Here is a 17,005-nt window from a genome sequence, read left to right as displayed (position 1 = left end):
TAATATATTTTGTAGATTTTTTGGAATAAATCCCTTTTGATAAAAAAACTTTCGGTTCACTTCACTGTGCAGTACAGAGATTAATTTATTTTTAACATTATCACACGAGAACGCGAATTATCTGTTCTTGTACGTGTACGTTTTTGTCTTTTCAGGTCCGAGGACAAACAGATGCAGGTTACAGGTTCAACACTGCAGGATGATGGCCGAGCATTTCCACGGCTCGATGCAAGTCAACGAAGAGGTCCCCGAGCCTCAGCAGCTAATCGATGCGTCCAGTTTGGACGCCAGTATCATCCAGCCGGAAATCCATTCCGACGATCAACATTGACCTTGTAATCTTTTCTACTTCTAGAGTAGGTATTTAGTTATCATCAGGGTCTGTGGCATTATATATTGTTGATAATTTTATATGAGTAGAAATATCTGAATGAGAAAGTGATCAATGTGTAGTAGTTTAGATGTTTTCTTCCTCCGGCATTTTTATATTTTACATTCTTTTCTTTTTTACTCTGCTTTTGGCATTTTTTTTCTCATCGATCAGTTTTACCAAAATTTGAAGGTGAACTTCAACAGGGATTTATTAAGTTTGTTTGGTGGTTAAATGCCATTGATTTCCAAAACACGAGAGAAATTTGAAGCCTAGTTTTAGGCCTGTCCAAGATTGGATTTTTCCTTTTTAATGACAATATTAACATTCAAGGTGTACCATTTGTAATGGATATTTGTTCTTCTTTTGATTGTGTTCATTGGCCTATTTTGGTCTCAAATGTTTATATTTATTAGCTTTTGAGGAAACTAGGATCTCTATATTTCTTACTACATTTTGCTATGGTCTTTGCAAGAAAATAACTCCTCTTTCTGGTGTATATATTCATCTAAGAATTCAGGGGTTTTTTCTCCTTTTATTATATATTTATGAGTTTCATTTTAATCTACAAGTTGCATTATTATAAATTCATGAACGGTCTCTCGGCAATAAGATAGATTCTTCGATAGATTCTTCGTTTCCTCGTCTTTTTAGCTCGTAGATCTCAAATTTCATTCGAAGGAAATCCAAGTTCCACATGTTCTGTGGTTTAGGTAATCGATGCAGACCGATCTTTAAACTGACGAGAATAATGAAAAGGTTAGTGTTGATGTTTGCTGCATTGCGAATGTAAATAGTATTTTAAGATGTAATGTATTTTTTCTTGATGATTTTGTTTTCCTGTTAGTGAATAGGGATTGAAGTTAGTCTTTGATTTCGATGCGTATTTGCAAAACCAAGAGACCACACGATTGTATGTATGAATCTTATGCGACGAATCATCTCCACTTGTTTATAAGAGTATTCAACCATCCGCTGGCCATCCGCCGCGTCCGTCTCAAGGATAGAATGTATTTTTATGCCAAAATAGATCCGGTTGGTAGTCAGTAATTGAAAGCATAGGATTGTGTATTCCTGTAGATAGAAATATACCTTAAAATATTTTCAACTTCATGATTACTGTATAGTTCATTATTCTTTTGAAATTCAACCTAACAGGCTGTGATACTCGTACATATCCTGCTCATTTGCTGAAGCGTTATGTATCCTAATGACAGAGGATTGTAATCGTTGGGAAGAGATTTGATAAGAGTAATTTATGTTGCATATAACAGTGTCGAATGTCAAATTATAGGATTATCAGCGGAAATTGTTACTTTTCAGACTTAAGCCCATTAGAGTAAGAACTTCGTGTGAACGTAGAAATTGAGAAAGAAGGTGGTCAGGTTCACTAGCTTTATTATTCAAAGCCCTATGAATGTGCTGGAGCAAGCAGGATAATGTTTTTTCTTTAGAGGCAAAGGACAAAACAACACCCAACTCCACCATTGTGTTTCATAACAAAGGGGATGGGATTAGTAAGAGGGCTAGTTTTTCTGTGGTGTGAGAGACCCCTTTTCCTTTGGAACTCTTTTGAGGGAACAACTTCTGTCTGGTGATACTGTAACATACTTTTCATTTTCTTTGTTTTATTGTTTCCCTCCTTTCGTGTGGTTTTGTGCCTTTTTCATTAAATTGCTCGACTTTTCGTGTAGCTTATAGGTTCTCTTAAGTGCTATGTTAGGGCACATTTTCAAGTGAAGAATCTCTTAATATCAGTAAGTTAAACAATCAAAGGGGAGCTCTAAGTATTCTCACCTAGAATACTCTCCCCCCTATTCAGTGTGTTCCATAGAATCTAGGCGTTTGAAGGTAACCCATCATGTCCTGTGAGAGAGGGACTTTCCTCAGAAGTCTATCAGGGATCATATTCAGCAGGGTCTTCTTTCTCAGTGGTTTTAATTAGAGTGGCCTTCTCTCACAAGGCTATTGATGGTCTTGTACATCTTGGTTAAGTACCACCAGACTTGGCAATATCAACTTCATTAAAAAGCTGCTCTCATCTTTAGTCACTTTCTTGCCTTCGAATAAATACTGCGGTAGCGTATTGGAAGCGCCCCTGTCTGTCTGCTGGATGGGAGTTCGAGTCACGCTCAAGCCCAATAGTTTCTTGTGGTATCCACAACTTCGCTATCCTTGTGAGCTATAGATGGGTTGGTTTGGAGGTGCATATAGGTCTACTTGGTGAGTCATCAGCAGCCATTGCCTGGCCCTAGCTTGATGGAGAGGAAGCTTGGGGTCTGATCATATGTATATATGGTCAGTCTTTAAGGCATTGTCACTGTCCCTTGCCTCTGTCATTCATGAGTAACCTTTAAATCCCTATACTTTACACTTATGTTTCCCACTTACCTCTCTCATCATTGGGTGTAGGCACATCCATTTTACACAAACGTTTACACAAGATAAATGTGACAGGATCTTCATAAATACCAACTAATTGTTCCTGTCTGTACCGAAGTATTAGGTTGCAAATGAGCAGTGGTTTATATTTAGAGAAGATATATTTTGATTTTAATAATTATAAATATACAACTTTGTATGTTAGGTTACATTAGTGTTTCTTCCTACTTGCAATGAGATTTATACCCTCCATTTTAAGGAACTTTGGATCCTAAACAGAACTTCATAATAGATTTTACTTTCCTGATTCATGTACCAAGTAAGCTTTGTTTGAACAGGTTTGGTCTTCCTTGGAGTTCATTAGTCACTAATTACTGTCAGATTGAATGCAATGAACTCATTGGTGAATGGAAAATGCAATATTATATTATATCTGTTTGTGGTTCCAAGGTTTCTTAGATAGGAAAGTGCACCCCATAATAAAAGTGACTTTGTTATGTTTCATTATGGGCTGACAGATGTACATTTGTAGTTTTAGTATACTGTACGTTAGAATATGTAGTGGCAGGTTATCATCTGAATTTAAAGGCTGTGTGTTGGGACAAGATTGGCAAGAATAATGCTCATAATAATTAAAGCTTTCTGCAAAATATGTAACTATAGAAGATACAAATTTGGAAGAAAGAGGTAAATGCAATGGTTAGGGGAATGATTTTTACAGCACCGTTGCAAGTTGAAAGATACGAAACAACACAACTACGCGAGCAAGTCCAAAACAGAAGGATGTCCTAGAGGGCGTTCGTGTTAGGAGTCGGTGGCGGGGTCCAAGTGTGGTTTCTACGGCCTCTGTTACTGCCCTTCCCTTTGATGAAGGAATTATCTAAATGGAAGACAGCCTGTGAATAGTGGTTTTCACACGCCCCTGATGTATACACGACACCCACAAGGTGCTCGCGCGAGGGTAGTAACCTTTGCATTCCATGCTTTTATCTTTCTCTGGTATATTTGGAAGATTTATATCAGAAAAGTGTAAAGAAGGACCTTTTCACTGGGCGTCACAGGTCTCTCCCCAGAAATAGATTTTTCCTTCGTCAAAATCCCTTTACTTTGAAACAAATAGACGTGATCTAAGAACTGGGATGTTTTTAAAGGCTTGCCCAAGCACTTGTCTCAGCGCCAAATCAAATAAGGCTCGGTAGGTGTAGCAGATTTAGAGTTTGGTAGAGCAGAATTATGATATATTGTGGTTTAAAGAATTTATTTTTCTTAGTGAAAATGAATACATATTCAAATCTAGATATATACTGTACAAGAGCATTATTGTATTTTAGAGACTATTTCAAGTGGATAATTTTCTACACTGGAAATAAGCGAGCGAATGAGACAGCATCTTCATTAGTGAAAGATAGTTTCGTAACCAAAGTTAGGATTACGGCACTGATGACGCAGGGGAGAACTCAGCCCTGAAAAACACTGAGCAACTACAGTGCTTGTCTATGTCCATATCCTTTCCAGTGATGGCCATTTATGGTATCCATCAATATGAATTGTTCTTCTGAAAACATTGTGGTATTTTTATATGAGTGACAGTTTATCGGTAATATTTTGCAAGGAATTTAAGAAAGGATTTGAAATAAGCTGATTTTGGATACAGTATTTGATAAATGATTTAAATTATGTTCTACCTACTATCATGAACTGTTCTGAACTCATCGTGTTATGTTCTACCTGCCATCGTGAGCTGTCCTGAACTCGTGATATTTTTTTTTGGCATATTTATGAGTTTATTAGTGATATTTTGTAAGGAATTGAAGCAAGAACTTGAAATAAGCTGATTAAATGTGATAAATTGTATGTTTACGTTATGTTTGTGGGACACGGGCATCTAAACCGGTTGTTTATAGCTCCCAGTGGCGTTCTGCTTTGAACTCTGTTTGGTCGACACTAACGACATTTTCCTAAATATAGAAAGGGGGGAAAAGACTCGTGTGTCCACATAGATTTATCGTAACGTCTTATTTAGAAAGTAGAATGCCCATTTACATAATTTGAAATGGATTTCCATTTCTTTCTTGAATCTTGATATACTTCAGGTAAAGGGATAAAACACAAGCCTCTATGAATACTGTACATCATGGAAGGAAGTGTTTTATTTTATAAGAAAATTTGAAGGTTTATAATAATGTAGATTGTTTAACTTTTATATATATGTATCTGAGGAAGCTATCCTTGTTTTTTATGTAAAATAAATTATTTTTAGTTTATGGTATATTCAACTTTTGAGTTTTAAAAGTCAAATTTTCCAAATGTAGAAAACAATATTTTATCTTTCTGTTACATTCATGAATTAAGGTATATGTTTGGACATTGTATGACAATCTAATGTGAATGCTACTTCATGAGATAAGTTAAAGTTCTGAGTTTTTTTTAAATACATAATAGTGTAGATGAAAAAATACTCTAAAATAGATGCAAATGTAATATCGAAGTTCTTTACAGTTTAATAAAGGAATCACAGTACCATGCATTTTAATAAGTAGGCCTACATTGTTTTTTTATTTGCTTAGGAGTGTTTCTCATATTTTGAGAACAATCGTGAAAAGAGAGAGAAAGATGTGAAGAAAACTGAGAGAAGATTTTTTTAAAAATTAGGAAATTGTACACATCTTTGGAATTTGTAATTACCCTAGAGAGAAAATTTGAATATTAATACTAAAATGGCGGAAAAATTCAGTTTAAGGTGAAAGATACGTTAAATTTAAAAAAAAAAAAACTAAAAAAAAACTGAAGAAGTGAGCTAAGCCACTATGAGAAAAATTGCTGATGGAAATGTTGATATATTTTTGACCGAAAATAAATAATTGGAATAGAAGAAAATATGTCTTATTGAAAGCCTCCTGGCTAGTACAGTAGTAATGTGTTTGCTAGCATTCAAACATGGTAGCAGATTGATCCCAGCCCAGGACCGTAAGTTTAAGCTATTTACTGGGGAGGCCACTGTTGTGGTTGCCCAGCTGACATCCTGGTGATCATCTATTCTGATGATACTGGAACTGAAACCAGACACTTTTACCTTTAAAGATACATAGATGAGTTATAATAATTCAAAAGAAGTATGAAGAATCTAGTTAAGGGGGATAAAACGGATTTTGAAGCAAAGCGAAAAATCTATTTTTGGGTGAGATGGCCATGTCGCCCTGATGGAAGCTTCCTGGACTTGCTAGCAAAAAGTACCATGAGCATAAACACACAAAAAAATAATAACGGTTCTAAAGGCATAAGGCCAGGGACTTAACCAAGAACCTAAGGGACAGAGTACTAAACGGGCAGACAAAGATGAATTCCCAAACAAGTGAACAAACAATGGCCGCCATGAAAGGCAAGACGGGAATAATAAAACAGACTATACTGGATATAAAACAAAAGCCCGGTACAATAAAAAACTGTCAAAACAAACTATGGTACTTAACATTGGAATGTGTGAAGATGGAGCTTCGGACATGACAAAATAAATCCACGATTGATAAAAAAGACCGAGAGCACCACAAAAAATTCAACACTTAAGATTCCAAAAAGAAGGATGTTGTTCAGATGGCGATCGCGTCGTGGCGTGGTGGTTGGCTAGGGCCTTTGTATCGGCCCATCCCTTTGACGAAGGAATTAACTAAATGGAAGACAACCTGTGAATAGTGGTTTTCACGCGCCTTTGCTTTATACACGACACCCAAAAGGTGCTCGCGCGAGGGTAGTAACCTCAGCATTCCATGCTTTTATCTTTCTCTGGTATAATTGGAAGGTTTTATCAGAAAAGATATATAAGAAGGACTCTTTTCACCGGGCGTCACAGGTCTCTCCCCAGAAATAGATTTTTCCTTCGTCAAAATCCCTTTTTTGGGTGAGATGGCCATGTCGTCCTGATGGAAGCTTCCTATTGGCAGCTTTCTAAGGGATATTTGGCTACAGTGATACTCCCAGAATTCTGACTCCTGGCGCGAGTATCCTTAAAATTTTTCTTAAGGACATCGCATAATATCAGGGGACGTATTTCTTGATACGACACATGGCAATCTTCACCTCGAATAGAGTTGTTAAGGGGGATAAACAAGGTCATTAAATTTAACTAATGTTAGACCTATTGGTGACGAATAACATTTATCCATGTACATAAGTTCCTCAACTTACAAACTTAATTGGTTTCAAGAAGCTGTTTGTAAGTCCAATTCTGTTAAATTTCAGGCTATGGTAGGCCTAACCTAAATTCCAAGCCTATGATTTCCAGCTACAAAAGTCAACAAATAGTCTGGTTTCATATGAAATAGATATCAGGTTATTACAAATGATATTTTTCTTTCTGTATTAAAGGATATAATACTGTTTTAGTTGTGTTTCCTTATCTTCGTTATTTTCAATCAAGTTTTTGTTTGTATCTCCGAGTGATTTGATTGTCCCTAACGAACTGCGTTGCTTTTCGGTTGCTTATCAACCCCTGCACTCGTGTCACTTCCATCTTCCAGCGAGGTCATTCGCTCGTTCAGATGAAATTATCATCCTTCGTATCAGAACACAATGTCTGATCTGTCCAAAAGGGGTCCATGTGGAAGGCGCGCCAGTTCCTTTAGATCCGCGAACCACTCTCTCTCTGGCCACCAGGGCGCTACCAAAGTCATCCACAGGTTGTCCGCTGTCCTCACTCTGTTGAGGACTTGTCTGAGCATTCCGAATGGAGGGAAGGCGTAAACATTGAGGTTGTCCCAAGGATGCTGGAAGGCGTCCTCGAACGCCGCCCCCGGACCTGGCACAGGAGAACCCTATGTAGAAACTATTCTCAATATATGTAGTTATAGAAGTCTCCTCTTAAATGAGATTGTAGTCAAGCTACAATGTTTTGAGATTTCAAGGAAATTACAGCTGTTTACATATTTTTCTTGCCCAAATTCATCAATTTCTGGAGGGAAAGAGTCCTGCCTTGGGACTGTATTTCTTTTTTTCTTTTTTTTCATTGCCGTATCTTCACGTATATGAAACGACCTTTGGTTGAAGATTGATGGGCTTGGTGCAAATACTAGTGACTGTTAAATATCCGTAGCAAGTCTCAACTATTTATTGTTGTTTTAGGTTAGATAATTTTCTGACTTTCTACTTATGGGTATCCATGTGCTTTCGGTTCTTATTTTCTGTGAATTAAAAAAAGAGGGCATTTAAGAAGACCATTATCTACTTCTGAAGGAGCAGTAATATAAATATCATGAAGATACAATGAATTTGCACGTATTGTATCAGTTAATTGTGAATTGATATACTGTACAGTACAATGTATAAATGATTGGACAGTCATTATGCCAAAAGAAACCCCAGATTCATGTTTGTTTACAAAATATTCATACACCACTGTACAGTATAAACATTTGGCTAAAGTGAAGACAAATCATTGCATCTTGAACTACAGAATTCCTTGATATATAATTTGGAAGAAAGGAATAATAAAACCAACATTAATATAAACTAATACATTTAATTTACAGTATTCACATTTTGTTTTGCACTGAAATTCAACTCGAAAAGATCCCATATTTACATGGAAGACAAACAGGAAAAAAAATTATTACCACAATGCGATGGGGCCGTGGTAATGTTTCGTTATTTCTAAAAAAGGAAATGTTCCTGATAAGGAGTATTGCAAACTGAGATATAAGCTGTGAATGTAACAGTCTTACTATTGCAACCTGCACATTATATATTGGGTGCAATTTTTGTAGAATTATGATGAAGGAAGATACATAGACTTTTGCAAGTGATAAGTAATTGTGATTACAAATTGCCACTTATTTGCATGAAGGATTAGCTTTTAATATCAGACCTATTTCATTATTCTTTGCATATTTCTTTCTAAAGACGGCTGCTAAAATAAGAAACAAAAAACTTATTAAATCCAATTAAAAGTCAAGATTCAAATGGAAAATAAGTAGAAGGGAGATCGTCGACTTAAGTTACCCTGTAAAGAAAAAGGAACTTACGGGGCATTTTCGAAGTGCCCCTCTTCCCCGAGACATTCTTTTTCCTCCATCAGGAGTGTGTAATACTCAAGAGCAGGCGGACCACATTTGTACATGAACTGTCTTTCCGAGACGGCCTCCAGGGTGCCGCTGTTGTAGTGGTACCTGTTGGTGAAAGTCATAGATTTGGCTTACTTGTTGTGTAATATACAAGATGAGTGGATTATTAATACAGTACCTTATGTTTGGTTATGGAAAATGGGTGATTTGAGGCTGGTTTGTTCCTATGTGTATGCAAACTTATCCTTTAGAATAGGGATATGTCTTCCTGGTGCTGGAACTACCATTGAATAGTTAATAAGGAACATAGTTGGTTAACGACACTGGTGCGAGGGGGAAGCTCCCTCCACGGCCTGTCACAGAATAGCCACTGTTGTCTTTGGTTGCAGCTGGCACAGACATGCCAGTGTTCTTCTATTGACTATTGGAGCTTTTCTTACATTTGTTTGGGATAAGTCTTGGTTTTTTTATTTTCGTTTGTGCTTTCACTTGTAAGAGGAGGTGCTCCAGAAGGTAAGCATGTTGTGAAGTTAATTTTGTTCCTATGAGTATACAAACTTCTAAATCTCGTATGTTTTGCATCTTTGTGAAAAGGGTGATCGTGAGCAGTCCATCCCCTTTAGAGTGATGTTCTTGCTCTTCCGATCAGGAAGATCTCAGAGTGTAACTTTTTGGTAAGAGGTAGTTTCTCTCCATGGGAGGGAGATACCCTATTCGGACTTAAATTTTGCCCTTATTCCCTTATTTATGTACCTGATAGTGAAAATTATTTGTCTCCAAGACTCACCTAGCACCAAAAGTATTCTCTTGTTGGTTAACAACTCACAAGCCTACCTATTTGTAGCATTCCCATTTACCGGTCAGCTTACAGTGCTTGGAGCTGAACGTGGGTCTGAAGGGGTCTGACCATATTATCTTATCTGTACCCATAGACCTTTGGATTCCTTTTCCTTGAGCTCTGAGGTGGTTGCTCTGTAGTTCTGTTGTATCCCCAGCACCCTCTCAGGACTTGGTATACATTCTGCTGAGGTAACATGTTTAGCGTAAGTCACGAGGAGACATTGAATGACTGTATATACCTATTTATTGTTTCTCTCTCAAAGGGATGCAGCCCCCTCAAACTTTATATGCTGGTCAGATGTCTGATGCTCTCGAGTTACGGATGAAGCGCCTTTCTTGCAAATTACATCTGCCAAGATACAACTCCTCCAATCTCCTGACAAAGGGGATGATGAGTTGGTGTCTTATCAAACATTTCCCTTGATATGTCAAGGTTGACACTCGAGCTACTACAAGGGAGACAGGTTTCCCAGGTCCTAGTATTACTTTGATTTCAAGGCAGCCTTGGCTTAGTCACTACTATTAAGTTATTTAAATCCTGCTCCTCAATCCTATTCGGGATGGTGATTTGACCAAGGAACAAAAAACTTTACAGTTTGGGTGTGCAGGGTTTCTTCCCTGCAATGTGTATCGCACGTGTTTCACACACACGTACACTGTAATGGTATTTCTGTATTTTGTATACATTGCTCTCCCCATGCGCTGATGATAACCCGTTTAAGCCTGCCTGTTCATGAATGATTTTTTAAAAATTTTCGTGACGTTCTTGCTCGTTTTTTTTAAGCCAATTGTGCGTGGTGACCTTGGAGTGCCATGAATGAGCTTCCCCATTTTAAAGGATGAATGGTTTTTTAAAAAAAAGTAAGAACAAATAACAAAAGTAATAGGTAAGCAATACAATATAATTGGATATTTCTTGTAAAAAAGCATTAAACAGTCCTAGCCACATACCTCAGTGCCCGCGCGAAGTTATTATAAGACAAATTTGGGTTTTCGGACCTGGCACCCCACATTTGGGCGATGATGGTGGGCTGGACCAGGAGAAAGGTGGCCTCTTCTGAGTCGTCCCAACGGATTAGCGTTGGGTTGGTTTTCTCGTTGGCCAAAAGACGCACCAGAAATTCCCAAGATTTTGGGCCTCGTTCTGTAAATCAAAATATGGTGTACAGGGTATGCTATACTGTATATATATATATATATATATATATATATATATATATATATATATATATATATATATATATATATATATATATATATATATATATATATATATATATATATATATATATATATATATATATATATATATATATATATCATTCTTTTTTGGTAGATACTTTTTTTTGAAATATAACTGACTAATTATTTTCATAAAACAAAATTTTTTTCTTTATAAAAATACTTATATACAGTTATTGAATCATTTGTAAATAACTTCTCAAGGATTGAATGACATTTTAACGAGCAGCTGATAGTTTTTAAGTTACATTATTAGAAAAATATGATGACAAAAAAAAAAAAAAGAAAAAAAAAGTTTAATCAAGAAAATTCTGACTGATAAAGGGTAATTTATAGAAAACGGAATGATTGATGAGAGACTAATATTATCCGTTCTTTTGCATTTATTAATTTCACTTATATTCTTATTAGAGAGAACATATAAATAGTATAATTAAAATATATCCTTTAAAAGTAAATCATATTGGTGATTAGCTGTCCTGTAGGATATTAGTAAATTACAAATAATATAATCACTAGCAAAATTGGACTTCTTTCGATTGGCATAAGCGAATGCAGGATCCGAGGAGTGGAAATGGTTGATAGTCGCATAGAAGGTGCATATGATTTTTAACCTTGTGGTAGGCTGAGAAGAAACCTGGAATTTAACACTATATTCACCCATCGCCTGTCAGCCATCAGCTGATAGATAAAGCAGGGGTGCCACACGGTAGCGTAAATGTAAATATTTAAAATTATTATTTTTACATTGTGTATCATAATAATATTATTTATTAGAATTATTATGGTCTCAATTAATTATAAGAGAAAAAATCTAGTGATACTTATTCTAAAAACGATTATTTATCAAAAATATTAACTCTCGTCACGGTTGGCAGCATTGCTCTTTCCAGTGTTTAGTTGTTTACATCTGCGTCGGGTGTGTTTAACCTATCACGAGCTTCCTCAGACTGTTTTTTAATCTATTGGTCAATTTAGGAATCGTTTAAACTTATAACGATGTCGAACAGTGATACGAAGTGTGCTGATGACCCACAACCCACCACATCGAGTGGTAGTGTTCTAAATTGTGGGTAATTCTATCAAGTCTTCACTTCGCGGCTGAACGTAAGTTTGAGCACTTCTTTTGCCTCCTGTTTTATCATTATTCATTGCATACGTCAAGGAGGTTATGTATTAGAGTCGATTTATTTATTGATTTATTTATTATCTGTAGACACCATTACGTCAAAACTACTCGATGGGTTTTGAAGAAATTTTCACAACAGATAGATCTTAGGTTAGACACGACCGTCACATTAAATTTTATAGATGATAAGGACTCTTACTAAGCCCCTTGGGTCCTTACCAAGCCCCTGGGGTCCTTACTAAGCCCCTGGGGTCCTTGCCAAGCCCCTGGGGTCCTTACTAAGCCCCTGGGGTCCTTACCAAGCCCCTGGGGTCCTTACTAAGCCCCTGGGGTCCTTACCAAGCCCCTGGGGTCCTTACTAAGCCCCTGGGGTCTAGACCCGGATTTGCATTTTTCGCTATGTTTAAAAATAACCTCAAAACAGATAGACGATTTCTGACGATGTTACCACAGATAGATCAAAGGCCATGGGCGACTCCAATCAATTTTGGTGATCCGTATTCTGGATCAGATCCAAATCGAATGTTTCTCTCTCTCTCTCTCTCTCTCTCTCTCTCTCTCTCTCTCTCTCTCTCTCTCTCTCTCTCTCTCTCTCTCTCTCTCTCTCTCTCTCTCTCTCTCAATGTCACCCACTGGTGGAGGTTAGAAATCAATTATTATTATTATTATTATTATTATTATTATTATTACCTGCTAAGCTACAACCCTAGTTGGAAAAGCAGGATGCTATAAGCCCAGGGGCTCCAACAGGGAAAGTGGCCCAGTGAGGAAAGGAAACAAGTAAAAATAAGATATTTTAAGAACAGTAACAACTTTGAAATAAATATTTCCTATATAAACTATAAAATCTTTAACAAACTAGAGGAAGAGAAATAATAAGATAGAATAGTGTGCCTGAGTGTACCCTCAAGCAAGAGAACTCTAACCCAAGACAGTGAAAAACCATGGTACAGAGGCAATAGCACTACCCAAGACTAGAGAACAATGGTTTGATTTTTGAGTGCCCTTCTCCTATTTACCTCCTCTCCTAGTGGTGGTTTTAATTTTGGTATTGAGAGCTCTCGTAACTCCATCGTGGTCATGCGCTGGCGAGGTGACCTTTTCGTCTGTTTTGGGACGATGGAGAATATTATTGTTATTTGGGGGGGAAGTGGTGGTGGGGGTATGGGTTGTCCTTGAGGGGGGTTATGCTATATTAGGTTAAATTTCTTAATAAAATTAAACTCTAGACTACTTTATTTGTTCTTATCTGATTTTTCATTAATCAATAACTTAAAACACCAGGAAATTAGAGTAAAAATTAATTTTGGTCTAATTCATTAATTATTCAAAAACCATAACACTGAAGTTAGAATAAGTTTATCTATTTAAATTAATTGCTCATTAATCAATTATTTAAAAGACCAGGAAATTGAAGTCTAAGACTAATTTATTTATTTATATTTTATTTGATTACTCATTAATCAATCAATCAAAAGACCAGGAAATTAAAGTCAAGAATAATTTATTTATTTTGGTCTAATAATTAATTAATCAATCAAAAGACCAAGAAATTGAAGTCAAGAATAATTTATTTATTTCGGTCCAATTATTAATTAATCAATCAAAATACCAGGAAATTGAATTTAAGATTACTTTACATATCTATTTTGATTTAATTATTTATTAATAAAAAAAACCAGGAAATTAAAGTCATGACTAATTTATTCATTAATCAATCAAGAGACCAGGAAATTAAAGTCATGACTAATTTATTCATTAATCAATCAAAAAACCAGGAAATTAAAGTCATGACTAATTTATTCATTAATCAATCAAGAGACCAGAAAATTGAAGTCGAGATTAATTAATTTATTTATTTGTATGTAATTCATGAATCAATTAACTAAAAATAAGGTCAATACGTACCAAACTGTTCCATGTGTTGAGGACTTCCGAGGTCAAGGTCATCAAGGTTACTGCTCAAGGTCCCGGACGGTGCTGCCTCTAGTCTGAAGCATTCTGGGTGAGGGGCGCTGCTGGGCTCGTGATAACTGCATGATTCTTGTTCGTACAACCCTGCCAGTACCATCGTTATTGATAATAATATTAATAATAATAATAACAACAACAACAACTAGAGGGGCACTCACTGGAACGCCGGCTTATTTCAACTTTTCGTTCGACCTTGACCTTTGACCTAGGACTTTCAAAATTGAATCGCTTCCGCGTCTCAACATAACAATTAATCCGTGAAAGTTTCACTAATTATGATAACTAGATGGCACTCATTAGTGCATAGACCTCCGCGGCAGCTTATTACTCGACCTTTTGCTTGACCTTGACCTTGACCTTTGACGTAGGACTTTCAAAATTACTCTCTTCCATGTCTCAATTGATCCCTGAAAGTTTAACTATATGAGTAAAATTGTGGCCAGAAGGTTTTTCACAAACAAACGATCTTTTGCTCGACCTTGACCTTTGACCTAGGACTTTAAATATTGACCGTTGGATTTCAAAATTGAATCGCTTCCACATCTCAACATAACAATTAATCCCTGAAAGTTTCATTTGTCTATGAGTAAAATTGTGGCCAGGAGGGTGTTCATACACACACACGAACATTGTTCACACAAACAAACAAAGGTGAAAACATAACCTCCTCACAACTTCGTTGGCGAAGGTGATGATAATGTTGTGCACAGACCTACTGTATAAAGTAGTCTGGATAGAAAATATAAGGCAAATACCGTAGAGTTTTCCGGGCTATTTTTCGTATATTAACCCTTTCACCCCAAAAGGACGTACCGGTACGTTCTTGCAAAACACTGTTAATTACATATTTTCACATATTTTTGATAATTTTACGAGAAACTTCAGGCATTTTCCAAAAGAATGAGACCAACCTGACCTTTCTAGGACAAAAACTAAGCTTGTTAGAGCAATTTTTAAAAATTATTTAGCAAAATGTGCTCGAAATTTACCCTTATGGTGGGGGTAAAAGGGTTAAATTAGCACATCTGTTTTTAGTACAGAAAGACAGACAGGGAACAATGATGTGTGTGTTAATAGTTGATGGACTACAAGTAGGCAAGTGGGGTTGGATGTTTCTGTCATAGAAGGAGAGTTAAAAATAACCTACAAGGATTTTTTATGTCTCAAAGACTTTTTAGTCCATCCAGTGAGACTCCATTTGGTCTTGGGTAGAGCCAATTAGTTTAAGAGAGTTTTTATGATCTGGTCTAGCTTATTCTTGAACTCGTTTACCGCGTTACTATTCACTACATCCGCTGGAAGTCTGTTTAAAGGTTTAATATCCGCTCATGAATGGCAGAGGCAAGGGACAGTGACATCGCCCTATCAAGCAAGACAGTGCCCTAGAGACTGACCATATTTTATATATGATCAGCGCCCAAGCCTCCTCTCCACCCAAGTTAGGACCAGGGAATTCCCCAAACCTCCCATCCTTAACTCACAAGAATGGTAAGGTTGCAGACATTAAAGGAACTAACGAGTCTGAGCGGGACTCGAACTCCCGACTGGCAAATACCAGGCAGAGACGTTACCAATTTATTTTGTTTGTAAAGAAATTATCGTATTGAGTTATGTTGTATCTTTTCAATTCCAGTTTGTATCCGTTACCTCTGGACTGATATGGGCTAAGCGTGAATAGATTGTTATAATCAACATTTGCTATTCCTTTAAGAATTTTGTAGGCCTCTATTAACTGTCCCCTTAGTCTTTGAGTTTATAGATCAAATAAATTCAAACGTTCCATCCTCCGTCTATATCCAAATTGACGTAGTGCTGGAACTAGTTTGGTGACCCTAGCTTGTACTGCTTCTAGTCTATCCATATCCTTCTGAATACTTAGAGCCCAGAATTGGACTCAGTATTCTATATGGGGTCTTCACTAGTGATGTGTATAGCTGTAGTACAGTGTCTTTGTTTCTGTATTTGAATTGTCCCTTTATATAACTTATTAGTGTCTGTGCTTTCTTTTAAACTTTTATGCTCTGCTTGGAGTGTGATGTGTATATATATATATATATATATATATATATATATATATATATATATATATATATATATATATATATATATATACAAAGGTGGTAAGGTGTTGTGTCAATAATTAATGTAAAGCAAATTTTCAAGTGTGGTTTAATGTTTCTGTGTGAGAGAGAGAGAGAGAGAGAGAGAGAGAGAGAGAGAGAGAGAGAGAGAGAGAGAGAGAGAGAGAGAGAGAGAGAGAGAGAGAGAGAGAGATTTTTTTTATTGTAGGATGAAGTCATCTCTGCTTAAATATTCTATTCAGACGACGAATGAATCATCAGTATTCTGACAACATTCAAGAATTTAATGTCATTGAATCCATAAATGTTTCCACTAAGTCATTCTCCTAGAGTTACCTTGGGAAAGTCTTTAATGCTGATAACCTTTAATCTGCCTCTGTTTTATCTTACTGTTCCACCCATATGCACATTCCTAGTATTATTATTATTATTATTAGTAGTAGTAGTAGTAGTAGTAGTATAATTATTATTGATATTGTTGTTGTTATTATTATTATTATTATTATTATTATTATTGATTTTATTTTTATTGTTATTATTATCATTAATATTATTATTATTATTATTATTATTATTATTATTAATTATCATTATCATAATCATTATCGTTGTTGTTGTTGTTGTTGTTGTTGTTGTTGTTATTAGATAAACTACAACCCTAATTGGAAAAGCAGGGTGCTATAAGCCCAAGGGCTCCAACAAGGATAAATAGCCCAGTGAGGTAAGGAAACAAATAAACTACATGAGAACTGAATGGTTGAAAAAGCAGGATTTTAAAAGTACAAGGGCTCCAACAAGGAAACAATAGCCCAGTGAGAAAAGAAAACATATTAACTACAAGAGAGTTATAGCACAGAATGGTTGGAAAAGCAGAGTTTTAAAAGCCCAAGGGCTCCAACAAGGAAAAATAGCCCAGTGAGGAAAGAAAACAAAT

General features: G+C 36.2%; 2 protein-coding genes across 2 annotated transcripts in view; one reads left to right on the top strand and one right to left on the bottom strand.

The window, feature by feature from the left end:
* LOC137625542 (NPC intracellular cholesterol transporter 1-like) overlaps positions 1-5,272 on the top strand; it is a 53,671-nt gene extending 48,399 nt beyond the window's left edge. Inside the window, exon 23 of the mRNA XM_068356452.1 lies at positions 156-5,272. Within this exon, the coding sequence (XP_068212553.1) occupies positions 156-331 (176 nt within the window). The 3' untranslated portion in view covers positions 332-5,272. The remainder of the gene's footprint in view (positions 1-155) is intronic.
* A 3,022-nt stretch (positions 5,273-8,294) lies between these two features.
* The window catches only part of LOC137625746 (uncharacterized), a 20,189-nt gene continuing 11,478 nt past the window's right edge, over positions 8,295-17,005 (bottom strand). Inside the window, exons 3-6 of the mRNA XM_068356639.1 lie at positions 13,925-14,074; positions 13,036-13,122; positions 10,597-10,789; positions 8,295-8,910 (exon numbers count right to left, since the gene is read on the bottom strand). Coding sequence (XP_068212740.1) covers positions 8,763-8,910; positions 10,597-10,789; positions 13,036-13,122; positions 13,925-14,074 — 578 coding nt within the window. The 3' untranslated portion in view covers positions 8,295-8,762. The remainder of the gene's footprint in view (positions 8,911-10,596; positions 10,790-13,035; positions 13,123-13,924; positions 14,075-17,005) is intronic.

The sequence above is a fragment of the Palaemon carinicauda genome, chromosome 32, assembly GCF_036898095.1.
Source record: "Palaemon carinicauda isolate YSFRI2023 chromosome 32, ASM3689809v2, whole genome shotgun sequence".
NCBI classification, from domain to species: Eukaryota; Metazoa; Arthropoda; class Malacostraca; order Decapoda; family Palaemonidae; genus Palaemon; species Palaemon carinicauda.
The sequence above is the reverse complement of the archived record's forward strand: the minus strand, read 5'-3'. Positions and strand labels throughout refer to the sequence as shown.